This window comes from Nannobrachium achirus (assembly GCF_963921795.1).
Source record: "Nannobrachium achirus genome assembly, chromosome: 15".
NCBI classification, from domain to species: Eukaryota; Metazoa; Chordata; class Actinopteri; order Myctophiformes; family Myctophidae; genus Nannobrachium; species Nannobrachium achirus.
Genome location: NC_137822.1, coordinates 3,901,508 through 3,928,818, shown reverse-complemented (window position 1 = coordinate 3,928,818; position 27,311 = coordinate 3,901,508). Strand labels below are relative to the sequence as shown.

The following is a 27,311-nucleotide window of genomic DNA, read 5'->3' as shown; positions in this document are numbered from 1 at the left end:
CTTGTGGGTGGTGTCAATTGACTTGATTAAGAGTCCTTAACCTTAATTAGTTTAACTTTGCCCCACCCCCTCCTCTGATTGGCCGAAACTTTATTTGGCTTTACTCATCAACCATTTGTCGTACAAACTTGAGGGTGGAACCAATGCCACTCACAGGCCTTTTTGTGTACATACTGTGACCTGATGGTCGCTTATCTCCTGATTAGGGAGCCTTACTGGTATCATGGTAGTATCATGTCAGTATCATGGTCATTATCCTGGTCAGTATCCTGGTCAGTATCATGTCAGTATCCTGGTCAGTATCATGCCAGTATCATGTCAGTATCATGGTCAGTATCATGCCAGTATCATGTCAGTATCATGGTCAGTATCATACTAGTAAGACACCTGAGGGTGGAATGTGACCTCAGGGTGACATGCGACCTCGCCCTAAATGGCGAGGTCGCGCCAATTCTTGACTATCTGGCCAACCACAGCGTTTCTCTGACGATTCTAGTTGTTATCATTCTGGGGGGAGTTTGTTCATGTTTTTGTGAGGGTATCAACCCTAGGAGACACGGGGAGAACATGTGAGGGTATCAACCCTAGGAGACACGGGGAGAACATGCAAACTCCACACAGAAAGGCCCTATCGCCAACCCCACCTAGGGTGTGAGCGATAGGGCCTAAACATGGAGATGTGTAGAACACTATATATGAAGATAGTCCAGTCCATCATGTCATATGGGACTACCGTCATAGACAGTAGCCATTGTTAGGCCAGAGTCAATGGCTGTCTGTCTGACTGTCTGTACAGGAAGTGATGTCACATGACATACTTTTTATGCCCATATATGAGTCATTCTGTACCACATCTCCATGTTTAGGCCAAACAGGTTTGCTCCATTTCTCCATGTATAGGTCCAAATGACCTCGCCCTAAAGGGCGAGGTCGCGCCAATTCTTGACCATCTGGCCAACCACAGCGTTTCTCTGACGATTCTAGTTGTTGTCATTCTGGGGGGAGTTTGTTCATGTTTTTGTGAGGGTATCAACCCTAGGAGACACGGGGAGAACATGCAAACTCCACACAGAAAGGCCCTATCGCTCACACCCTAGGTTGGGTTGGCGATAGGGCCTTTCTGTGTGGAGTTTGCCTAAACATGGAGATGTGGTACAGAAGGACTCATATATGGGCATAAAAAGTATGTCATGTGACATCACTTCCTGTACAGACAGTCAGACAGACAGACAGCCATTGACTCCGACCTAACAATAGCTACTGTCTATGACGGTAGTTCCATATGACATATTGGACTAGACTATCTCCATATATAGTGTTATCCACATCTCCATGTTAGGACTCATATATGGGCATAAAAAGTATGTCATGTGACATCACTTCCTGTACAGACAGTCAGCCATTGACTCCGGATTAACAATGGCTACTGTCTATGACGGTAGTCCCATATCATATGACATATTGGACTAGACTATCTCCATATATAGTGTTATCCACATCTCCATGTTTAGACAGCCAATGACTCCGGCCTAACAATGGCTACTTTCTATGACGTTAGTCCCATATGACATGATGGACTGGACTATCTCCATATATAGTGTTATCCACATTTCGTGTAGCCGCCCTGTACAGGAAGTGATGTCACAACTCGCTGACATCACACTGACATCACAGAGGATACGGACGGTCACGAGGATACGGAAGGACACTGCGAGGAGCTCATTCGTCTGGAGATTCTTGCAGGGGGCGTGTCTGGCCCCGCACCCTAGGCCTACGTCACGGCTAGGCAGAGGGGTTGGAGAGTGGGAGACCTCTTGTGTCCAGTATAAGCCTGTGCTTGTGTCAAGCTAGCCTGACACTTCAGTCCGCACACGTAGTGAACGTAGTGTGAGATGTCTGGCGCTCGCAGTCAGGCAAGTGTCAAGCGTGTCTCCGCTGAAAGCAGTGGTAGCGTGCGACCGCTGCGACGTGTAAATAAAAAAAATAAAAAAACACTTCTTTGTTATATTTTCCCCTGCGTTTTTTTTGTCTGTCATTCAATGTTAAATGCGCGTCTCCTCAGAAAACACAATGGCGACATATAAATACAAAAATATACACTTTGGTATGTTTTCCCTGCGTTTTATTTATCTGTCATTCCTCATAAAACACGGTGGCACTGGCGACGTATAAATACAAAAAGAAACACTTCTTTTGGCATAGGCTATGTTCCCCCTTTTTTCTGCATATAAGCCTACTGCGTTTTATTTGTCTGTGATTTAAATGCGCGTCTCCGCAGATTGCAGTGGAAGTGGGCGATGTGTAGCCTAAATAAAAAAATAAACACCTTTGGTATTTTCCCCCTTTTTTCCTGCAATGCATGCTTCTCCATGGAGGCATGCATTTATTTGTCTGTCATTCAATGTTAAATGCGCGTCTCTGCAAAAAGCAGTGGAAGTGGGCGACTTAAATACCAAAAATAAACACTTGTTACACACAAAACAAGTGAAGTGAACCGTCATAAACAGGGTTGTCAACATTGGACGGTCAGAATCCAGGAGATTAATTTTTTGGGGGGTGCGCGGAACTCCCCTAACGGGGTCTGGGGGTCCTCTCCCCAAAACCTCTTAACAGATATATATTTTTTCCTGTGTTCTGTTGAATTTTGTGCATGTTTGATACTTTTATCAGGCTTGCTTTACTAGCACTGGTACAATTTCAGCCTTAAAATGCCAAATGTAGGTGAATAATAATGACTTCTCATCTTTAAGTCATTACACGTATATGATCTTTCTTGCATGCATTGCCCCCAAACCTAAAGCGGGGGGTCTGGGGGTCCTCCCCCCGAAAAAATGTAACATAGTAGATGTCATTTCCTGTCTTCCGGTGAATTTTGTGCATGTTTTATACGCATTTATTGATGACTGAACCAAAGGACATCTTTAACGATGACTTCTAATTTTTAAGTCATTACTTAAGTGAATATGTGTCTGATCTTTCTTGCATTCATTGCCCCACACCTAAAGCGGGGGGTCTGGGGATCCTCCCCCAGAAAAAAAGTACATAGTAGATGTAATTTCCTGTGTTCTGGTGAATTTTGGGAGTTTGATACCAAATCCAGGAGAAATCCAGGAGATTTGCCAATCCAGGAGACTCCCAGGAGAGGGGTTCAAAATCCAGGAGACTCCTGGGAAATCCAGGAGAGTTGACAAGCCTGGTCATAAAACTGTTCACCCATGCAAACGTCTTGAAAATGGTTCAACAAAATCCTACGTCTTGAGATGGTTCAACAAAATCCTCTGTAGAAAAAGTGTAGTTTCAACAAAATGTTCCTCCGTAGAAAAAGTGTAGTTAATCGTTGTTGTCGTCTCAAAAATCAAAGTCGCTGTGTTGTTGTCGTTCACGTGTGTGTGTGTGTGTGTTTGTTTGTGTGTGTGTGTGTGTGTGTGTGAGGTGTGCGTGCGACTGTGCGTGCGTTACTTGAGGGGAGGGGGCAAGGGGAGGGCAGTGGGTAGCCGTGACGTAGGCCTAGGGTGCGGGGCCAGACACGCCCCCTGCAAGAATCTCCAGACGAATGAGCTCCTCGCAAGGACACTCAAGTGACACGGTTCTTCAGAGTATTATGCGACCTTCGGTCGCAATCAGTGGCATGGTCAGTATCCTGGTCAGTATCATGCCAGTATCATGGTCAGTATCATGTCAGTATAATGACCGTATCATGTCGGTGTCATGGTCAGTATCCTAGTCAGTATCATGCCAGTATCATGGTCAGTATCATGTCAGTGTCATGGTCAGTATCATGTCAGTATCATGGTCAGTATCATGTCAGTGTCATGGTCAGTATCATGTCAGTATCAATGTCAGTATCCCAGTCAGTATCATGTCAGTATCATGGTCAGTATCCTAGTCAGTATCATGTCAGTATCATGGTCAGTATCCTGGTCAGTATCATGCCAGTATCATGGTCAGTATCATGTCAGTGTGATGGTCAGTATCATGTCAGTATCATGGTCAGTATCATGTCAGTGTCATGGTCAGTATCATGTCAGTATCATGGTCAGTATCCCAGTCAGTATCATGCCAGTATCATGTCAGTATCATGGTCAGTATCATGTCAGTATCATGGTCAGTTTCAGTCAGTGTCATGGTCAGTATCATGTCAGTGTCAAGGTCAGTATCCCAGTCAGTATCATGCCATATCATGTCAGTATCATGGTCAGTATCCTGGTCAGTATCCTGGTCAGTATAATGTCAGTATCCTGGTCAGTATCATGCCAGTATCATGTCAGTATCATGTCAGTATCCTGGTCAGTATCATGCCAGTATCATGTCAGATATCCTGGTCAGTATCATGCCAGTATCATGTCAGTATCATGGTCAGTATCATGGCAGTATCATGTCAGTATCCTGGTCAGTATCATGGTCAGTATCATGGCAGTATCATGTCAGTATCCTGGTCAGTATCATGGCAGTATTGTAGGCTATATCATGTAGGGAAGGAAGGTGAAAGGTCACCAGTCTCTGTCTGTCTGTCTGTCTGTCTGTCTGTCTGTCTGTCTGTCTGTCTGTCTGTCTGTCTGTCTGTCTCACTATCAGCAGGATCACACCCGTATTACTTCATAATGTAATAAAAGTTATTAATGTAATAATTGCCAATTGTTTTTGAAAACTATCATAATTATTACCTCCATTGAAAAAGGGCCAAGACAGAATGTCTGTCCACATATATAATTACAGTCTTCTTGAATTCTTCACCAGCATAAATGTATAATGCAATACCTTTTAGTCTCTAATGTATCTTGAAATATTATCTATACAATCAATATAGTGTAAGTGTAGGCATATGTATATATGTGTATATATTATAGGTAATAATTCAATCAATATCTACAATATTATCTACAATCATCTCGCTTGGTGGACTAACTTGCTCGGAAACAAGCAGTTATGCTTCTGTGTGTTCTATTTTATTTTTAATCGTCAACACTATGCTAGCACTGCTCAGGGTGTACATATACTGTATATATTTTGTTGCAGACTGTGGAGCCTGAATTTGCCCTGCTGGATCAATACAACTTTTATCTCTTATCTTATACATTAAAACACTTAAAGGATTGGTCTTTTCAAATAAGTAAATTAACCATCTTTCTTTCAAAAACACATGACAAAGACCTTGTCAAAACATGTTTTTATTATCTTATATATTATATATACTATATCTTATCGGGTCTTTTGGCCAAGTTGGCCAATACTACACCCCTCCACCAATGTTTTGTGCAAATCAGTCTGGACATTTTTGTGTGATCCTGCTGATAGTGAGACAGACAGACAGACAGACAGACAGACAGACAGACAGACAGACAGACAGACAGACAGACAGACAGACAGAGACTGGTGACCTTCCTTCCCTACATGATATAGCCTACAATACTGCCATGATACTGACCATGATACTGACATGATACTGACCATGATACTGACCATGATACTGACAAGGATACTGGCATGATACTGACCAGGATACTGACCATGATACTGACCATGATACTGACCAGGATACTGACCATGATACTGACCATGATACTGACCATGATACTGACCATGATACTGGCATGATACTGACCATGATACTGACCATGATACTGACCATGATACTGGCATGTTACTGACCATGATACTGACATGATACTGACCATGATACTGACCATGATACTGACCAGGATACTGGCATGATACTGACCAGGATACTGACCATGATACTGACATGATATGGCATGATACTGACTGGGATACTGACCTTGACACTGACATGATACTGACCATGATACTGACATGATACTGACATGATACTGGCATGATACTGACCAGGATACTGACATTATACTGACCAGGATACTGACCATGATACTGACATGATATGGCATGATACTGACTGGGATACTGACCTTGACACTGACATGATACTGACCATGATACTGACATGATACTGACCATGATACTGACATGATACTGGCATGATACTGACTGGGATACTGACCATGACACTGACATGATACTGACTATGATACTGACCATGACACTGACATGATACTGACCATGATACTGACATGATACTGGCATGATACTGACTGGGATACTGACCATGACACTGACATGATACTGACTATGATACTGACCATGACACTGACATGATACTGACCTTGATACTGGCATGATACTGACCATGACACTGACATGAAACTGATCATGATACTGACCATGATACTGACATGATACTGGCATGATACTGACTGGGATACTGACCATGACACTGACATGATACTGACATGATACTGACCATGACACTGACATGATACTGACCATGATACTGGCATGATACTGACCATGATACTGACCATGCCACTGATATGATACTGACCAGGATACTGACATTATACTGACCAGGATACTGACCATGATACTGACCATGATACTGACATGATATGGCATGATACTGACTGGGATACTGACCTTGACACTGACATGATACTGACCATGACACTGACATGAAACTGACCATGATACTGACATGATACTGACCATGATACTGACATGATACTGGCATGATACTGACATGATACTGACCATGACACTGACATGATACTGACCATGATACTGACCATGACACTGACATGATACTGACATGATACTGACCATGACACTGACATGATACTGACCATGATACTGACATGATACTGACCATGACACTGACATGATACTGACCATGATACTGACCAGGATACTGACCAGGATACTGACCATGCCACTGATATGATACTGACCATGATACTGACATGATACTGGCATGATACTGACCAGGATACTGACATGATACTGACCAGGATACTGACCAGGATAATGACCATGATACTGACATGATACTACCATGATACCAGTAAGGCTCCCTAATCAGGAGATAAGCGACCATCAGGTCACAGTATGTACACAAAAAGGCCTGTGAGTGGCATTGGTTCCACCCTCAAGTTTGTACGACAAATGGTTGATGAGTAAAGCCAAATAAAGTTTCGGCCAATCAGAGGAGGGGGTGGGGCCAAGTTAAACCAATTAAGGTTAAGGACTCTTAATCAAGTCAATTGACACCACCCACAAGTTTGTACGACAAACAGTTGATGAGTAAAGACAAATAAACTTTCGGCCAATGAGGGGAGGGGGCGGGGCAAAGTTAAACCAATGAAGGTGAAGGACTGTTGGGAGTAGCAGGAGTCGGTGGTCCCTGGGAATTCCCCCATGAGCAGCCCAGTTGGGGTGTTGATTTGGTCATTTTTGCACTATTTGGCGGCGGTGGCAGGGGGTCCCTGGGGGTCCCTGGGGGTCCGTGGAGGTCGGTCGCAAATACCATGATATTTACCAAAAAAATAGGCCATTATTACATTATGAAGTTTTATTACATTATGAGCCTCCTATGTGGAGGTTCTTAATGTAACACATTATTACATTATTACATTATTGAAAAATCTGTTATTACGTTATGCGCTCGTTTTTTTATTACATTATGAGCTGATTATTACATTATGAGTTTTTATTACATTTTTTTTATTACATTATGAGCCCTTATTACATTATGAGCCCTTATTACATTATGAGTTGCTACACCCCCTGTAGTAACTCTGAGGACCACCCTAGGGGTCCCGGATCCCCTGTTGAAGACCCATGGTTTAAATGGTTAGGATGAAACAAGCAGGAAAAACAACGAAAAGATTCCATATAACAGAATGATTACAGTACCGCTTAAAACTGCAATCCATAACAACTTAGTGAATAAAATATTATTTTAACCAATCTGTGCGTGCAGTGATTCTGGACCCCCAGACTTGATAGATATTTGGCCACAGACCTTCTCAACCAGTGGTCCCTGAGAGGGTTCCAGGTGGTCCCTAGCTAAAAGGAGAATTGGTAACCAAATGGACCCCTCACAGGTCACAATTAGACAATAAAGAAGAATTGTTATTTTGATCAACGTTTACCTGTTGTTTCTCCTATCGCACCACATCAATACAGCATGGAATTGTGGACAAAATATGTGTTTGAGAGGCTACATCTCATCAAATGGTGGTCCGCGTCTCAAATGCCGGATAAATAATGGACCATGATATGAAAAAGGTTGAAAACCACTACCATAAGAGAAGGTTTGGGACCCCCTGGCTGGAACCCCATCATTTTGAGAAGCAGTGAGTTTAGACTATGAATATATACATTATAACTAGACTAGTGCATTTGCAGTGGTCTCCCTGTGTTGTGGTCAGGTAGGACACCTACTGGTTGATAAGAGGTATTGCATGACATACAAAGTGAAATAACAACAGATCGCCTTTCCTTATATAAAAATTCCAGGATAAAGCTGGTCGTGTTGAAGAACCGCTGAATGAGCTTCCCAGTAGGCTATCAAACGGACTGATCTCACGAGCCAGGGGTAGGCTACTAACTTTACATGGGGACACGAACACAACACACCGGCAGCGTCTCACGTAGTCAGGGAGCCACAGGCCCAAATTTGAGAGGACCTGTGATGTCATGACGTACTTTTTATTTCGGTGAAAGCCGCTTCCAAGGAGTGGCTTTGTCTGTCCCGTACATGTTTTTTCGAGGATTCCCATAGATTCTCAAGGAGTGGCTTTGTCCGTCCCGTACATGTTTTTTCGAGGATTCCCATAGATTCTCAAGGAGTGGCTTTGTCCGTCCCGTACATGTTTTTTCGAGGATTCCCATAGATTCTCAAGGAGTGGCTTTGTCTGTCCCGTACATGTTTTTTCGAGGATTCCCATAGATTCTCAAGGAGTGGCTTTGTCCGTCCCGTACATGTTTTTTCGAGGATTCCCATAGATTCTCAAGGAGTGGCTTTGTCTGTCCCGTACATGTTTTTTCGAGGATTCCCATAGATTCTCAAGGAGTGGCTTTGTCCGTCCCGTACATGTCCCGTACATGCAGAATTGAGGATTGGTCAAGCTTCACATGACAATTTGGCCCTCCAGACAAAATCATTCAGAATTCAGAATTCATAAAAATATAGAACTAAAGCACATAGAAAGTATAGATCTAGAAAACAGAATGTATAGATCTAGAAAACAGAGTAAAAATTCACCGCTTCACTTCGAACCGAGGTTTGATTTTTTCTATTAATTTGGACATTGAGGTACACACAGAATGAGAGGCCTGCTCTGCCGGAAACATCGCGAAAAGGGGTTATGGCCATTTGTATATTCACTGTCCCTTTGACTTCACTATAAAGGAAAAGAATACAGAAAATAAACCTGCTTTAAGTAGCATGTGAGGGATCAAACTAGGGTTTTATTTCATGATTCTGAATCCATTGCAAGCATTTGTTTTGCACGAAAAATATTTCTTGGGCTAAAAACGGCCCCTACAAAACTGTGAAAAGTGATGACTCATCACTAAACCAGGGGTCCTTGAAGGAGTTCCAGGGGGTCTGCAGCTAAATGATAGTCAGGAGCCAAATGGACCCTTATGAGTCTGTAACTCAGAGAGTGTACAAACTGTGAATCAGAGAGTGTACAAACTGTAAATCAGAGAGTGTACAAACGGGTTCATTTGGTTCCATTTGTACGCTCTCTGGGTTAAATTATTATTGATTTTACAATATAGATTGGGGTCTCAGAGATAAAAATGCCATTAAATGGGGGTCCATAGCCTAAAATGCGTCAAACTGGGGGTTCCTTGAAATTAAAATGGTTGTGAATCACTGCTAGAGCCATAAAAATCTTCTCTTATGGGGGCCCCTGACATATCTTTTCAAATGGCGTGGGTCTGTGGGCTAATAAGTGTCAATTTGGGGGTCCTTGACATGAAAAGGTTTGAGAACCACGGCCTTAAAACACTTAAAACATATTTGATCTAGTCATCTAAAGTCATATTGAAACCTGCACGACAGAAGATTGAATAAACAGTATAAATAATGTCATAAAGTGATCATACCTTGATAGCAACTGGATATATTGTTCCTCCGATTTCAAAACTTCCCTTCTTAAACATCATGACCGATGTGTTGTTGATGCACGTTCCTGTGTGTGTGTGTGTGTGTGTGTGTGTGTGTGTGTGTGTGTGTGTGTGTGTGTGTGTGTGTGTGTGTGTGTGTGTGTGTGTGTGTGTGTGTGTGTGTGTGTGTGAGAGAGAGAGAGAGAGAGAGAGAGACAGACAGACAGAGACAGAGAGAGGCAGAGTGAGACAGAGATGCTATGTAATGATAACTTATCATAGCATTAGTACACAGTGATTTGAGGTTGGTACAGTACAATGCTAATGCTATCATGGTGGAAACGACGTACCTTCAGGGAAGATCAGGATGGGCAGTTTGTTCTTTGCTGCAACATGATTTGTCAGTCTGTTAATGAGAAGGGATTATTATTATTATTATTATAACATTCAGACACACAGACAAAAACATAACGATGCTGTCAGACAGAAACCATTATACCAGGGTTCACCAATTAGTTTTCTCCAAGGGCCGAATTATGTCTAGGGTACCAAGCCGAGGGTCACAACATAGCACAACCTGCAGACACTAGGGTACCAAGCCGAGGGTCACAACATAGCACAACCTGCAGACACTAGGGTACCAAGCCGAGGGTCACAACATAGCACAACCTGCAGACACTAGGGTACCAAGCCGAGGGTCACAACATAGCACAACCTGCAGACACTAGGGTACCAAGCCGAGGGTCACAACATAGCACAACCTGCAGACACTAGGGTACCAAGCCGAGGGTCACAACATTGCACAACCTGCGGACAGATTGGGGCTTGGGGGCAGCATTCCCGCTACGGACGCCCCCATTTGAAAAGATTCGCCAAGGCCTCCCCCATCTCTAGCAGTGATTTTGAACAATTTTTTATTTAAAGGACCCCCAGTTTGCACATTTCTAAAGTGACAATTTAAGGACTTTTTAATACCTCTAAAATGAATTCAACATTGGCCAAATTGTAAAATATTAGAGGCAGAAATTGTATTTGCAGAAATAGACGATCTACATGCTCACAATGCCTCGTGTTGCGAGGCGTTGTGAGCATGTAGATCAGCTATTCTCACAATAGAACCGTGTTATGCAATATGTAATTCCTCAACTCTTAGTGCTCGTCAGGGTGTGGGGGGTCCCCGGTTAAAATATGCTGCTTGAAAGCCAGTATTGTATTTATCATTTTAAAAATGATTTAAACAAGTGCAACAGCCGATCTACAAGCACACAACGCCTCGCACCGCGAGGCGTTGTGTGCTTGTAGATCTGCTGTTTTCACTACTGTTGTGCGACAGCCTTGTATGAAGCAAGGCTTTACTTTGCGAATAAACGTACACATTTGAAACTTGGACGATACAAGGTTTCTTCCCGACAGTGACGATATTTGCACCCCCGTATTATGTTGGTGTGCCCATGGATTCTTGGGACATGAAAAGTGTGCCCATGGATTCTTGGGACATGAAAAGTGTGCCCATGCAGAAAAAAGGTTGAGAACCACTGTCATAGAAGACCGTCAAAGAAACTAATGGGTTTTCCCTGCAGTATGAACAAAGCCTACGTGTATGTATTTCTGTGTTTATTGACGTCCTGTCGTGACGCTCGGTCTCACCGGTTGAGCACGGCGATGCGGTCCTTCATCTCGGACCTCTCGAACCACACATGGGGACAGGACTTCACCATGGACCTCTGGAGGACCCCCATCAGACCACCATGAACCTGGCCCACCTGCAGTACCATGAGACACACACACAGTGGTGGAAAACGTACTCACATGTTTTACTTAAGCCATTTAGGCCGTGAATGCATTCTTACGCATTATTACTTTTATTTTATGCTTTGAATAGTGAAAAATAGCAGATATACAAGCTCACAGCGCGCGCTGAGAGCTTGTAGATCTTTCTATATCAATGGTGCTCAAACTTTTTCATGTCAAGGACCCCCAATTATATGTAATTGGCCACAGAGCCCCATCTCAAAATATTTAGTTCCAGGGACCCCAAGAAGCAAAGTTTGAGTTACAAATGTTCGCTTTGCACACATTTTCACGATTTCTTTTTGCACACATTTTCACTAAGTTGGAATTACTCAAAATTGTACAGTACTCAAGTAAATGTACTTAGTTACTTTACACCACTGGACACACACAGTCACATGTATGTTTCTGAAAAGGACACATCTGATACAGTATGTTAAATATTAAATATCAGTGTAAGGGTGTTATAGTATAAAATAAGTGTTAAATAGCTCTATATTGTGATCGTAATCATTGCTATATATAGTGTGTTTATTCAGTAACAGGGGTCTCATCCCGTCTCTCCATATCTTATGTAAACAGAAGATATTTGAAGGTCAGGATACCTATTTCATCCAATAGGAAGAGAGAACTCAAGTGAAAATAGTTCTCTATTGCTTTTGATTGTATATACAGTAGCTCTTCTGTTGTTTTTAACTCTTGTTCTGTTATAATGCATTTTATTTGTTGATGTCTCAGTTGATGCCTTGTATTGCTATGTTTTACTATGTTCAGCACTTTGGTCAGCTTTGCTGTTGTAAATGTGCTATATAAATAAAGATTGATTCTATTTGATGAGACAGACACAATCGTGAAGTGGAACACTATCGAATTGAAGCTGATAGATCGGTACTCACTCCTGATTGGATGACATCAGCAACACACCTGAAATGTATGTTCAGTTAACTAAAGAGCTGTAGAGATGAAGAATCAGGAATGTTTCATTTGTCAATAACTTGTACAAGTACAAAGTTGTTGGGACTTGGTTACTGAACAAACACTCAGCATCAGAGAGCTTTAACTTTTTGTTTTCACCAAGAAATATAACTGTACACTACCTATCAAAGCTCATGCAGTGATATACGTTCACTATGTTATACCCACCATAGCATAGCATCCGTCGCTGGCTAAGATGACAACATCAATAGGTGAGGTGTGGTTTGCTACGCATATCCCTCCTTTCTTTGGTCGATTCTCTCTAGAAAAACAAGAAGCAACGTGTACATGGTTTGGCAAACATTTCTCGCTCACTTGAACGAGATTTTCTGGCCAATCTAGCAGCACTGACACTGAGCAAAGCATTACACCACTGTATCAAGTAACACTTCTGTCTTTTTCAACTATGTATTTTTCTTTGTGAAGTGAAGACTTACGCACACCCAGTTCCTCTCAAGCAGGTGCGTAGGTGACAAGACAGTATAAGCAGATGAATCTTAAAAAGATTAGACCCGCACAGCACACTGTCCACATCCTCAGCCTGAGCGAGGTCTCTCGACCGACACGTTGCTCTTTAATACATTATTCTCTTGAACTTGCAAGTGGCAGTGTGTACTGGTCTAATCTTTTTCATCTGCTTATGTATTTTTCTTTGAAAGCAGCTAGAACTGTCCCATCCAGGTCATACTATTTTGTTGTTAGGGCTGACACGATTATGACATTTTACGTGCCGATTAATTGTCACACAAATAATTGCGATTAACAATTGAATTGTGGTTTTGTCGCTGAACACTGGATAATATGTATAAAAAATACATTTCTGTTTGGCTTTATAGCCGATCTACAAGCTCACAACGCATCGCATTGCGATGCGTTGCGAGCTTGTAGATCTGCTATTTCCACTACTTTTTGAAAGTGTTTGAAACTGTATGAACATTTCTCAACGTGGAAACGATTATGACGATTATGCAAAATAATTGAGATTACCTCAAACAATTGCGAGTAGACGATTATTATGTAATGATTGTGACAGGCCTACTTGTTGTGGTAACGGACGGTGGCAGAGAGACCCCTGGCACAGATCCTCCAGCATGTCACATGGACCAGCTCACTCAGCCAGCTCTTTGCACTACCACACACACACACACACACACACACACACACACACACACACACACACACACACACACACACACACACACACACACACACACACACACACACACACACACACACACACACACACACACACACACACACACACACACAAACTTCTTTCAAACTAACAAAGCAACAGTTTGGGGGAAAAGAAAGTTTCAAAAGCCCCTTTAAAATGTCTTATTTGGAATAGACAAGATGTGATTATCTACCTACCTGCTACTGGGCAGACATCCAACCAGCGCAGTTCCAACCACGAGCCACACCAAGCCAATGATTGCCAGGGTGATCCTAGAACACAGCAGGGTTGATAGACATCTTAGTTGTAAGTAAATAAAGTTGTAAGTAAATAAAGTGATCACGCTACACTCTGTTCCTCTTGCAGAACATGCTGCCCACCAGTAGCAGTTGGCAAGTGTCCCATTCCAAATGTCCCCGAGGTGAAGGGGTGAAGCGTTTCATTGTCTCACACTGACTAGACTCTGGAGACAGACTGTCTGCTCACAAAAAAACAAAACAAGCATAAAAAAAAAACAAGCATAGAAAATGAATTGAAGGTCCACCTCCCCCTAACTTCCTTCCTCCCTCTCACTTTTTTCCATGGCACTCGAGTGACTCGACCCCCTTGTTTTCCTTCCTTTTACACTTCTTAGTATCATATCATACTAGTTCAAGGTTTCTGTATTGTTACATCTTGTGTGGGAGTGTAGGAGTAAAGTTATTTGAAGTTATCAGTATTTTGTGTTGTTATAGGTGTTTCTACAAGCTTTGTATAAAGTAGTGGTTCTACAAGCAAGCACATCAATGTATGCAGTTTTGCTTGTAGTGAATTCTTGTAGTGGTGAATTCCCAGCAAGCCAAATGACATCATGATGACGTTACGATTCTTCTTCTTTCGCATATCATCGTCCTTGATGATATCTCTTCTGGTGACTCCGGTGACGTTCAGAACTAGGCCAGATCACAGCCCATATGGGGATGATCTTCTGGGGATGATGGATTTATGGATTATCGTTATTGTTTGTAATGTTAGTTGAAATATGAGCATGTAAGGTTATATTCTGGGACATATCTGACTAGTTAGGATATTTATCTGGCCTCGATCGGACCCTTTCTGATTAATCCAGGACGTCTGTTTTCGTGGGCAGGATTTATGTTGGTTGAAAACAGGTGATATTCTAGGCCAGATCTCAATTGATCTGGCCCCAATCGAGACGTCACTGATTGGTCCAGGTCCTGACCGTGCTTGCTGGGGTACAGTTAGACCAGGAGTATTTGTGCTTACACTTCCAAGTGCTTGTCAGGGTGTGGGTATTTTGGGGGGGTCGCGGCCAGAAAAGGTTGAGAACCAAAATAAGGAAATTCAAAATTCAAAATAAAAAATAACAAACAACCGGAAATAGCTGATCTACAAGCTCACAACATGTCGCAGTGCAAACCGTTGTGAGCTTGTCAAGTCGTCTGTTTTTGGCCTGGTATGGAATCCAAAATAACTGAAAGTGAAATGGGTCGTAGCGACTGAGAATATAGTCGTCGTGTTGGCTTGACAGACAGAAGCCAGACTGACCTGAAGGGGAACAGGATGCAGTAGCGGACGAACACGCCCAGGCCCCAGATGACGGTGAGGCGCAGGCTGATGTAGTAGAAGTTCTGGTTGGTGCGCGTCAGCAGGTTCCAGGAGGCCAGCTCCTCCGAGGAGAAGCGCTGGGTCACCTGTAGGGATGAGACGATATGAAAATGTCATATCACGATTATTGTGACCAAAGAAATCGCGATATGCAATGTTATTGCGATAATCAAAATATCCCTAACATCAATTAACTTGGGGCGGAACATTTGCCAAAAAATAGCCTGATCTACAAGCTCACAAAGCGTCGCAACGGCTATTTTTTGGCAAAGAGATTTGGTTGAGAGTGAAAAAAAAAGACTCTATCAAGTACGTATATTATAAGTACGTTTTACCAATAGAGGGTTTAAATGGTACTGGACATGCAGCTCGGCAAATAAAAGCTGAATTGATCCCAGAGCATGAGGACGATTTCACGATAAATTAAATCTCCACGATAGGATTATCGTGATGGCTTATCGCCCCAGCCCTAGCCACCTGGTCGTCCACGATGCTCTCCAGGCCCTTCTTGTAGAAGTAGAAGGCGTCGCTTAGAGCGAACTGTCTCCCCTCGATGGTCTGGGTCCGAGAGCGCCGGATGGCCACCACCTCCTGCTCCATGGAGCCTTCCTCTCTCGCGATGATTCCTGGACAGTACACACACACACACACACAATATTATTAACACATATGGTGCCAACCCAGAGTTTCCCGAGTTTGTATTGGTACCAACGCTGTGCCAACCCTGAGTTTCCCGAGTTTGGCCCGTTTTTCTTTTTTTTTTTTTTCAAAAATGTTTTTTGGACCTCCAGAAATGTGTTAGGCATGATCGCGATCGCGAAATTGCATGTTTAACCCCCATACCAACCCATTCTTTCAAACATGGCAGCCATGTTTGTTTACATCTGAAGAAAACATAATGGCTGATAAATCATGAATGCCTGAACGGATTTCCAAGCGGATTTTTTTGTTTGAAAGCTGTGAACAGTGGGCACACACGTGGTGCATCATCTAGGCATGGGCGTGCACGATCCGTGCACTATAAATTACATGGATGTCTATGGAGACCATGGCATCGTGGGACATTGAAGAGAAAAAATCATGGCACCAAAAAAGTTAAGTAACCGGGAACGCTCGCCCCGAATCACACTCGCCCCCCGGTTTCTTCGCGGACGGCTCTCCCTCAGCTTGTCGGAACACTCGCCCAGGAGAACGCTCGCCCACCCACGGCGAGGCGGACCGCTCTGTCTGCTTGGTGAGAACAGACTACAGGCCCAAACATTAAGCTAGGAAGCAGTATTGGGCAAAAGACTGTTACACCGATGGAAGCGCGCAGTCTGAAGCGGACTTGAAACACGAGAGGCAATGCTCCAAGTGTTGCGAAGTGCACTTCAGCTGAAAGACATTGATTGAAGACTTTATTAGAAGTTTGCATAGACAAAAGTAGTTTCATGATGGTACAGGTCAACTAAAAGGAGATCCTAGGAAAGCACTTGGCTTATTTACACAGGAAACAAGCGCCGTTGGAACAGAATTGTAAATCCACACACCGTTCCGAGGTCACCGGATTTGTCTGGGGCGAGTGCACTGTTCTGCGACAAGCGTTCTTGTATTCCAATATCATAGTAGTAGTAGTAGTAGTAGTACGGTCGCACTTACTATCACAGCCTGCACAAACTGTCAGTCTGTCTGTCTGTCTGTCCCTCTGTCTGTCACACCTCACACGTCACACTATTGCCCTGCTCATATCTCCGCAACCGTTGCCCCGATCCATGCCAAATTGTGCACACACGCTCCTTGCCTGCCAAACTACAACCTCCAAGGACCCCCGGAGCTCCAGGGACCCCCAGGTCCCTGGGGGACCCCCAGATGTAAAAAATGACCAAATATGCAAAAATGACCAAATGACCACCCCAACGGGGCTGCTCACGGGGAATTCCCGGGGACCACCGACTCCTGCTGCTCCAGAACGGATGCCAAAGTGGTGGCGCCCCCAGTGGAGGACCCCCTCCACTGCAGCTCACATAAAATGCCGTAACTCGGGCTAGGAGCGTCCGGGAGAGCCGGGGCCGGTACCTATTCGTCCGCCAAGGCAACGCGGAGACCCCACCCCTCATTTCTCACATGGCCCTCTTCTAGCGCCACCATGAGGCCGATTCTTGCAAAACACATTTTTGGACACTGCTCCTACAGATTTTGCCCTAAAATCACGCACATCGGTACACAGTATGTCTACACATTGCCCACACAACTAGGAACCAATGGCAGTTACAGCCCTCTTTGTGTATAAATGTGACCTACGGTCGCTTATCTCCCGATTAGGGAGTCTTACTGGTAGTAGTAGTAGTAGTAGTAGTAACAGTAGCAGAAGTAAGTTTAGTCTACTAGTTTAGTAGTTTTTAGTAGTCATAGAGTTGTATTAGACATAACTATGATGTTAGCATAGATTTTAGAGTTACGAGACATGAGTTTACAAGACAAAACAAGGCCCAGGAATAATTAAAAAGCAAAAGCAACTACATGTAGACGTTGACAGAGTAGTTAAACTAGTATTTCTGAGACTTGAACTAAGCTACTCCCCACCACTGCTCCCGACAAGCAGAATACCTCACACAGCATATTGAATTATGGCTGAGCAGCGCTGCAGCACAAGCTGCTGCTTTGCCTTAAGTTATGTAATCATCTGTTGTTGCATCATCAGCCTGAGACAGCCCTGTGTGTGTGTCCATCTGGCTGCACACACTCTCACTGACCAATCCAGATACCACACACACACACACACACACACACACACACACACACACACACACACACACACACACACACACACACACACACACACACACACACACACACACACACACACACACAGTGTGTCAGTCACATGAGTAGAGTCAGTTCTTTAACAGCTGATTCAAACCCCTCATTGCATACAACGGGACACAATGTTCTGCCAGGAAAAGCCAAGAATGTTGCCCGTAACTAAATATCCATAGTCATATTTATTTCCCTCAAAGATCTAATGTATTTGTAATATAATATATCATCACAGGGCTTCAGATTACAATGTATAGGAGACACACAGAGGTGTTCAATTCAGCACATGCTGTCACACATACTGTCTTCAATTAAAAAATTCAGCTAGACGTGTTGTTTTTAATCAAAGATAATAAAAGAAATGATCTGCTCACCATTGGGACGTGGGATGGGGCGTGCTATGCCTCTCTGGATCCGAAGGGTGGCCCACTGTCAAAGACAACGCTTGTGTTCAGATAACCTCTGACCTTAAAGTGTTGTAAGAGCAGAGCGCGGTGCTGAAATCACTCTCACTTTGCCAGAATTCTGTTTTATACATGGCACGCTACAACGCTAGGCCAGTTGGTTCTCAGAGAGTGTACAAATGGAACCATATGGATATGGTTCCATGTGTACGCTCTCAGCCTCTCAGGTTCCTTGAAATTAAAAAGGTTTGAGAAGAACCACATTGCTTTAGGCCAGTGTTTCTTAAAGTGGATTCCAGGGACTCTGTGGGTTCCTTTATGGGGGTCTAAATTGTCCCATACAAGTCTGTAACTCTGACAGTGTACAAATGGAACCAAATGGACCCGTTCGGGTCCATTTGGTTCCATTTGTACACTGTCAGAGTTAAGAGGAGACCTTGACATTTGAAAGTTTGAGAAACACTGTTCTAGACTATTCTCTAGAACAGTGGTTCTCAAAGTGGGGTCCAGGGAGACCTCAGAGCACCTTGAGGGTGTTCCAAATGGACGCTTACAAGTCTAACTATGAGCGATATGGGGTTTCGTTGGAAAGAATTCCAACTTTTGAGAACCACTGGCACTGCTCTAGGAGGCTATTCTCTTAGAATAAATGGCATTTCCACCGTGAAGCACAACAAAACACAATGTGTGTGTGGCTTGCTTGTTGTTGTACCTCTAAGATTTTGACCAGGGCTTTGATGTAGACGCCGGTGACGCCCAGGGAACAGCCAAACATCGCGGGCAGCATGATGAGACAGAACACCCCCGACATCCACAGCTGGAGGAGCAGCACGGCCACATCCCAGTCCCACCACTCTTCCACGAGGTCCATCACTCACAGGACTAGATCAACTTGTAACTGTCTGTCAATCCACTACTACTGTGGAAAACTGCTATCATAACATTGTCTACAAAGAAAAAGGGAAAGAAAAGCATGAGAAAATCATCACTTTATTAGAAGTTTGCATAGGAAAAGGTTCAGTTTCATGACGGTACAGTTCACTGGTACAAGGTCTACTAAAAAGAGATCCTAGAAAAGACTAAGCTTATTTCCATAGGAATATGGTGTTTTAATCATTCATATAGTAGTCATTCACTTTACACGTGTGAATGTAAAGTGGCTATAGTAGTCCCTTCTTAGACTAAATATAGCATCAATATGTACCACTGACAAAACTAAGTTAACAGCTGTTAGTAGGAGTAGGACCCCAATGTAAACAAGCCACAGTGCTTTCTGAACTGTACTGTACTGTGCTGTGCTGTGCTTTTCCTCTGCGATCGAACTGCTGATAAAGTATTCAACCAATCAATCTGTGGAAAACATGGGTAAATAATCATACCTGTAAATCGACAAGCATATTTCCTGATCAAAGGTATCCTGGTTTTAACGTCAGTCAGTCGTGTTTGTTTTCAGCCAAACGCCCCACTCACTCAGCAGAACTAGGCTACTGCTTCTCTCCCAGACAGTCCCAGCCCACCAGCACCAACACGCCCCACTCTAGGCTCCCTATCAGTGGATTGCGCATAAAACGTGCAACGTTTAAACATAGGGAGGCGTTTAAAGGGCAACCAAAGAAGAACTCCATGAACTAGGGCACTAGTTGAGAGAACTGTGTGTGGAAGGAAGCCAACTGGGGTTTCCTGGGGGCAGATTGCTGTCAGAGAATTCATCCTCGATTCCTCCGATATTATAATCACCCATTCATCAATGATTGCTAAAACACAAGATGCAAGAATAGTAGCATATCGTTTCCTACTCGACAGATAGAATTTGCACAATTTTTCGGCTCAAAATAAATAAATAGAAAAAAGGATAATGTATGAAAGATGAGCACCGAGCAGTTGATCATAAATGTAGTATAGACTGGTATTCTGGTAATTGCTTAGTTCATGCTAAGCTACAAACATTTCTATCATGCGTTTTATAATAGCTTTCTATGTTAAAAGTGGTACAATTGTGGATATGCCTACATGGGAGTTGTTATTAGCATTGAAGTTAGCCTACTCTTCTGGAAATGTTACTATTAAAGTCTAGTGTCTAATATAACTGCGATTGATTTCATATATTACCATAATAAAAATCAAGAAATTGGATGACCTCCAGCCTCCAGGTGTTACCGTTATTCCCTTTGGCGGTTGGTTAGCCATCGCCAGCCAACAATAATATACATAGTATGTTTTATGGACCTAGGCTGTTAGATTTTACTACTAAGCATAGACTGCATGAAACATAATCTCATAATATCAACTTCATTTAAACTCGCAGATTGCTCTATTGAAACCATTGTTGTTCCCAAACCGAACGAACTAAAACTAGCTAACTAGCAGCATGTGTCAAAAACACAACATTCATCCAAATCAATTTAACTACCGGTAATAGTTAGTTTGTAGAGCTCTATGATCTGACTCCGTTGATGTTGTCGTTGTCTTTGTCGCCTTCGTGCGGACAAAAGGAATAAATACAAGTGGCAATCGTAAATCCAGTGTTCACTCAGTTAAATACAAATATGGCACTTTCTTCAACAATACAAGCCATTAGAACCTGAATCCACACGCTCAATGAGACGCAGTGTGAGCTTGGAGATCTATTTAAGGTTTCGTGTCATTTATACCGCATGCGACAACGGTATAGAAAAGAAAAGCATATCCAACAACATAATCATTTACACAAAAATATATATTTTGGGGGCAAAGCGCTCACGTTACGAGAGAAATGAGTCGGAGGAATAAATTCAAATGGTCATCTTATGCTACTGTAGTCACATGACTCCATGTGTAGTAGCTGTCTGTAGTCACACAAGACCATGTTTTTAATTTTACATTGTAGTTATAGAGGACAATTATAATGTATTAAGGCATATTTGTCGTATTAGCCAGGGATCTCTTTAAAAAAAAAGATGAACTACACACTAATAGCACCCGTTAGGCTGACCATTATAATTCTATGGTGTCGCCCTCAAGTGGACAAAATCTATATTGCAGTCAGATATTTTTGACAAAATAATGTATTATATCATAATCATGCCTTATCAAGTACATAAAGTACAATAATCTTATCTCTGATACCAATGACTTTGATAAGATAAACCTGTAAGCAAAGATAATTACTGCTAGACTATAAACATGCCGGAGTAAACTGTCACCTTAGAAACTAGGGTGTAATTTTGTTGAGCTGCATTTCAGAGGAAGCTGTGGCCGTTTTATCGTTGTCCCCTTGGCAGGCCGTCCAAATGATCAATGAAGAAATGCTGCAGTCCAACTTCATCACTGGTGGTGGGGTTTAGATTTCTGGAGCATTTCTAGTAGCCTAGTCCATCTTGAGAACATTGTATCACCAAAGCAGACCCATGTCACATTATAATTACCAAACATGGCCTAGCCCCAATACAATAAGATCATTCATGAAGAAATTGCCTATGTAGATATTAAGTTAAGAACCACTACACAAATTACACCTTGATGTTTGTTTTGTGAAGCTGTGACAAAATAGTTGATGGCTAGATATAATCAGGACCCAACACAACTGTACTCAAAGGCCAATAAATCTTATTACTATGGTTATTTGGTTGTACAGGAACACTTCCCCCTGGCGTGCATAAACCTTCAAATCTGTCTCGAGTCTCTAACAGAGCCACAGTATTGCAATAACTCAATTGATACAATTTGAGAATGGGTGCACACATTAGAACATTAATAAAATACTTTGTACCACCATTTCATCCAATTTGGAAAAACCATAGCAAGTAATGACCTTCCAAGTCACAGCTGACTCCACTAAGTTTTGTTGGACACATGTCCCAAATACACCATGGGTATCTAAATGCCCCTTTTTTGCTAGCCCTGTTCTAATCAAGTTTTACAGTGTGAAGAAAAACAGTCATGTTGTTTTAAAAAATTACAACCATTATGCTGGTGAGAATGAGAATCCCTTTGCTGTGATTACAAGCATATCAACTTAAACAGTCTACTAGAGCAAACCTGTACCCACATGAACAGACACCCAAGATCACACAAAGAACCCTGCCAATACTAGGGTGTTGTTTAACATCTAGCGCTGAACCAGACCTGGCATTTATTTCTTTGTCAACAATATTAAGTACAACACAAAGTATGTACAAGCAAAAGGTTCGATTTATTAAATTTACTCCCGTGACATGAGTTTCTGCTTCTTGAGCTTCTTCTGTGACACCTGCAAAACAGAAGGAACATGACACAGGTTAGATTTACAATCATTACGCATTTAGAGCATCCATTAGGGCTTTAAATCTTAACTATTTTCTTAGCTGCGATTAGCTCTACTAGGTGGCCACTACTAACCCGTCTATCTATTTAACTCAAGGTTCTGACAATAGTTAAAGGCTCATAAATTGCTCAGACATGATTTGTTTTCATGGTTTAATACAAAGGTGTCCTAAATTGTCATCATTGCAATTTAATCAACCTCTATTATGTAGGATGAGGACACTAGCCAATGCTGCTAAAATGGCATACGGATTCGGATGTCAAGTCATGTGCGGCACATCAGACACATCAGGAAGGTAGTGCATGCACATCCGTGGTCCAGGTGCAAGACAATATAAGAGAATAGTCTGCTGTGTGATACTGAAGAGGCTCCACAATAAATAAAAATACAGCAGCGCTTTAACCGGGTCAGTGTGCAGAATCCATTCTCTTTTATAGCTATACAGCCTTAACCTCAGGTTAGAATATTCAAATATATTTGATAAAATAAGCATTACCTTTTTCTTCTGGGTGACCTCCTCCTCTGGCTTAGGGACGATCTGCTCCTTCTCGGTCAGGATCATCTCGATGTGGCAGGGAGAGCTCATGTAGGGGTTGATGCGGCCGTGAGCACGGTATGTGCGTCTGCGCATCTTGGGGGCCTTGTTCACCTGGATGTGCTCGATCACCAAGGAGTCAACATCCAGACCCTGTAGGAGCATGAAACCATTGGTAAAATAGTACAAGCACACAGCTGTTTATCCTCAAGACTAGATAATGAAGTCAAAATAAGGCTTATAAATTGCTCAGACGTAGTTTGTTTTCATGGTTTATACAAAGGTGTCCTAAATTGTAATCATCGCAATTCAGTTCATGTAGCCTATATTATGTAGCATACTAGTCAACTCCAGCTTTTTGCATACCTTCAGTTCGGCATTACTCTCGGCGTTCTTGAGCATGTGAAGGAGGAACTCGGCACTCTTCTTGGGCCAACGTCCCTGTGTCCAGTCAAACTGCTTGGCCTGAAATGGTACAAAACCATGATCAAAGCTCTACTGTGCAATAGGTACCATCCAACCTGATGCCATGTGAAGCCTCAATACTAATACAAGTTTAAGTGTGCATCTTTAAACTTGTTTCAACTATAGTCAAATAAGGCTAATAAATTGCTCAGACTAAATGATGATTTGTTTTCATGTTTTATCCAAAGGTGTCCTAAGTGGTCATCATCGCAATTTATTAACCTGTATTATATAGGTCACTAGTCTGCTATGGTGAGGCTATATCAAACTTTTAGAATATTCAAAACTATTTTGACAAAATATGAGCAACAGACAGCACCACAGGTAACTCTCCCAACATGAGCATTTTGCATGAAATGTTAATAAATGCACAAGCCATCGGTAAACCACATGAAACCTGGCATCCCTCTTGGATCTGCAGTCATTTTCAGCGCAACGATACTAACCAATTTTAACAGTGATTGTATTGTCAGTTTAATTTGCTCTTGTGTGAAAGCAGCTACAGGAGGGGTTGAAACTTGGAACACAAGTTTAACTAAAAGCAGCACATCTGTACGTAAATATCTTCAGTATAAAGGCTCTTTTCCACCGACAGCGTTAACGATGACGATTTAAAAAAGTGGGTTTTCAATTGAAGTGGATCGGCAGCATCCACCAAACACCGATAAAGCCAACGATAGCCGACAACTACATCGTTAGGATCTACAACGATGTGGTTAAGATCACAGTGATATGGAACTGGGTCTCTGACAAACAGCTCGAGGTTCGCTCTGCGCGAGCGGCTGTTAATTGGCACCTCTTCACATTGATGTCCGATAAATTGGCACCTCTTCACATTGATGTCCGATAACTTTATCGGACATAAATGTGAAGGCATTATTATCGCTGTGATATTTTATGGCTATCGTCATCGTTATCGCTGCCGGTGGAAAAGGGCCTTAACAGTCAAATGATGTACTTTGAAGAGTCAGTAGCTTTTTCACTTCAAAGACATGCCATATTTTCGGGCTTTGTGACCATCAAAAAATATTGTACAATGCTGCTTATCCCACCCAATGTAACCACTTTGAAACTGGCATCTCTGTTTGGAGCATATTATAAGCCAAAAAAGAAAAAATATTGTGAAAACAGCAATTCTTCAAGGTCACAACGCTGCAACGCTTTAAATTGTAGATCAGCCATTTTTCACTATTTTATAAATAGTCATACGACAATCCAAAGCCTGAAGCTCTAGCCATCACAGCAACTTTTGACAAACAAATTGGGTCTGGAAACTGAATAAATCCCAGTCTCACTTACATTAACCACCATCTTAAACGATCAATTCTCCAGCATGTCTGCACAAGCACTGACCTGGGCACACCTTCCAACACCACCGTTGTAGCGACGGAATGGGACACACTGGCGCTTGACACAGACATCCCTCAGGTACTTGTTGGCCTTGCGGATGTGCATGCCCTTGATGGCCTGGGCTGTCTCACGGGTGTTCTGTTCGTAGAGAAGAAATACAAATATAAACAAACTGCTTTGTTAATTATAATTTATGTCAGCGGGTTTCAGCAGGTATTGCAAACTACAATTTCAGACTACAATAGAAGTTTTTTGCCCATGGTGAAATAAGGCTAACAAATTGCTCAGACATGATTTGTTTTCATGGTTTATACAAAGGTGTCCTAAATTGTAATCATCGCAATTTGATCAACCTGTATTATGTCGGACAAAACTGCTAAAATGCTATTCAGGAGTTGAGTCAAATGATAAAATATCAAGACTACAGAACTGATAGAATTTTTTTCTTCCCATTAAGAGCAGTATCAAGCATCATTTTCACCAAGAACCTTGCACATACAGACAAGTTTAAAAACAGTCGAGCCAAAATGGGAATTCTGAGGAAAATAATTACATATTTAAACACATCCAAATGAGTTCTGACTTAGTTTTGAGTTATAATGCACACTAAAACAAGTATTGAGAATAAAGTACCGGTATTCCACTTTACCTTGAAGTGAACCCGCAGATTGGAGCCCCTGGACTTGCATGCTGGGGGTGGGGGGTACAAAAATACATGTCAACACAAGGCAGCCCCACCATCACCATAACAAAATATGATGGGAAAAATGGTAGCTCAGTTTATTTAGAGTTGTTTTCATGGGTAATCCAAAGGTGTCCTAAGATGTTCATCACTGCAACCATACACTTGTGCTCTACTGCATAGAAATCAATGTACATCAGTGGTTCTCAAACAAACCTTGTTAGGCGTCATTAGTCCCCCATCACTATTAGACACCAAATGGACCCCAGGCCTTACGTACAATCTCAAGTGTTACAGGCCTGTACAGGGTCCATTTGGTTCATAAATGTCCATAATTTAGTACTCATGGGGTGGTCCACGGACCCTAATTTGAGAACCACTGCAGTACATTGATGTAAGACAGAATCAAACCGTTAAAACAGCCGATTTAACACGGCGGTTTCAAACTCAAAGCATTAATAATGATAATAGTTCTACTTACATTTAGTCGGGTTCTCGGGGTCGAGCGAGTAGCGGACCATGTTGAGACCTGAAACAGCAATGAAACAAACATGGACGCCTTGCGTTATTAAACCGTGCGGTTCTCTCATTAACACCAATAGCAACAAAACGCAGTTTTAAAGCTTTAAACTCATCAATAAACACATCGAAACAAGTCAAATCAAACCGCAATAAACAGAAGGCTAGTGGCACGTGAGCCATTATTTTAGAAAAACGTTTTTAGAAACACGTTCAAAGATGGAAGCCTCCTGGGCCGGCAGTGACAGACGGATTTCAAAAACAAATTAATCGTCACTATTTGAGTGCAATTCGTTTAATAATCATACAGTTCGAAGCGTCTCGTCGTGTGTTAAGATAACGTATACGACACAAACATGAATGTAGTGAGATGTGATGGATATTTGTCAGATTTAAATGTTGATTCTACACGTCGGCTCGGTGCGGCTCACCTAATTCTCCAGGCCGCTGAAAGAAAGAGGAAGAGCAGAGCATGCTGGGACATCATATTGTTTTCGCTGCTCTCGCGAGTGTTCCGGTTTGCCAGCGAAAATAGCAGATGTACAAGCTCACAGCGCGTGGCGCCGCGAAGCGCTGTGAGCTTGTACATCTGCTATTTTAACAAGCTCTTCTTTCTAGAGGTTCGTTACCGCCACCAATTGGACTGGAGTGTGTAGCCAGTGGATATTTTCTTGACCTGAAAATATCCACTGGCTAGAGTGTACATTTTGTGTTGGTTGCTTACCTACTGTACCTACTTCTATATTGGTGGTTCGTAA

General features: G+C 42.4%; 2 protein-coding genes across 3 annotated transcripts in view; both read right to left on the bottom strand.

Moving 5' to 3' along the window:
* The window catches only part of gpat3 (glycerol-3-phosphate acyltransferase 3), a 32,813-nt gene extending 12,548 nt beyond the window's left edge, over positions 1 to 20,265 (bottom strand). Inside the window, exons 1-11 of one of the 2 annotated variants that reach the window (XM_080743897.1) lie at positions 20,100 to 20,265; positions 19,433 to 19,667; positions 18,691 to 18,745; positions 15,998 to 16,146; positions 15,461 to 15,606; positions 14,110 to 14,184; positions 13,775 to 13,864; positions 12,904 to 12,997; positions 11,617 to 11,732; positions 10,320 to 10,375; positions 9,970 to 10,055 (exon numbers count right to left, since the gene is read on the bottom strand). In XM_080743897.1, the coding sequence (XP_080600023.1) occupies positions 9,970 to 10,055; positions 10,320 to 10,375; positions 11,617 to 11,732; positions 12,904 to 12,997; positions 13,775 to 13,864; positions 14,110 to 14,184; positions 15,461 to 15,606; positions 15,998 to 16,146; positions 18,691 to 18,745; positions 19,433 to 19,591 (1,026 nt within the window). In that variant the 5' untranslated portion in view covers positions 19,592 to 19,667; positions 20,100 to 20,265. Of the gene's footprint in view, positions 1 to 9,969; positions 10,056 to 10,319; positions 10,376 to 11,616; positions 11,733 to 12,903; positions 12,998 to 13,774; positions 13,865 to 14,109; positions 14,185 to 15,460; positions 15,607 to 15,997; positions 16,147 to 18,690; positions 18,784 to 19,432; positions 19,668 to 20,099 lie in introns of those variants that run through there. The other variant, XM_080743898.1, reaches the window with a different exon arrangement.
* A 2,607-nt stretch (positions 20,266 to 22,872) lies between these two features.
* rpl17 (ribosomal protein L17) lies at positions 22,873 to 27,007 on the bottom strand. The gene is made up of 7 exons (XM_080742602.1): positions 26,985 to 27,007; positions 26,516 to 26,563; positions 26,002 to 26,042; positions 25,356 to 25,490; positions 23,904 to 24,002; positions 23,499 to 23,690; positions 22,873 to 22,948 (listed from the first exon to the last, which is right to left on the bottom strand). The coding sequence occupies exons 2-7, from the start codon at positions 26,553 to 26,555 to the stop codon at positions 22,901 to 22,903; spliced, it is 555 nt and encodes a 184-aa protein (XP_080598728.1). The 5' UTR covers positions 26,556 to 26,563; positions 26,985 to 27,007; the 3' UTR covers positions 22,873 to 22,900.
* Between the last annotated feature and the right edge of the window lie 304 nt (positions 27,008 to 27,311).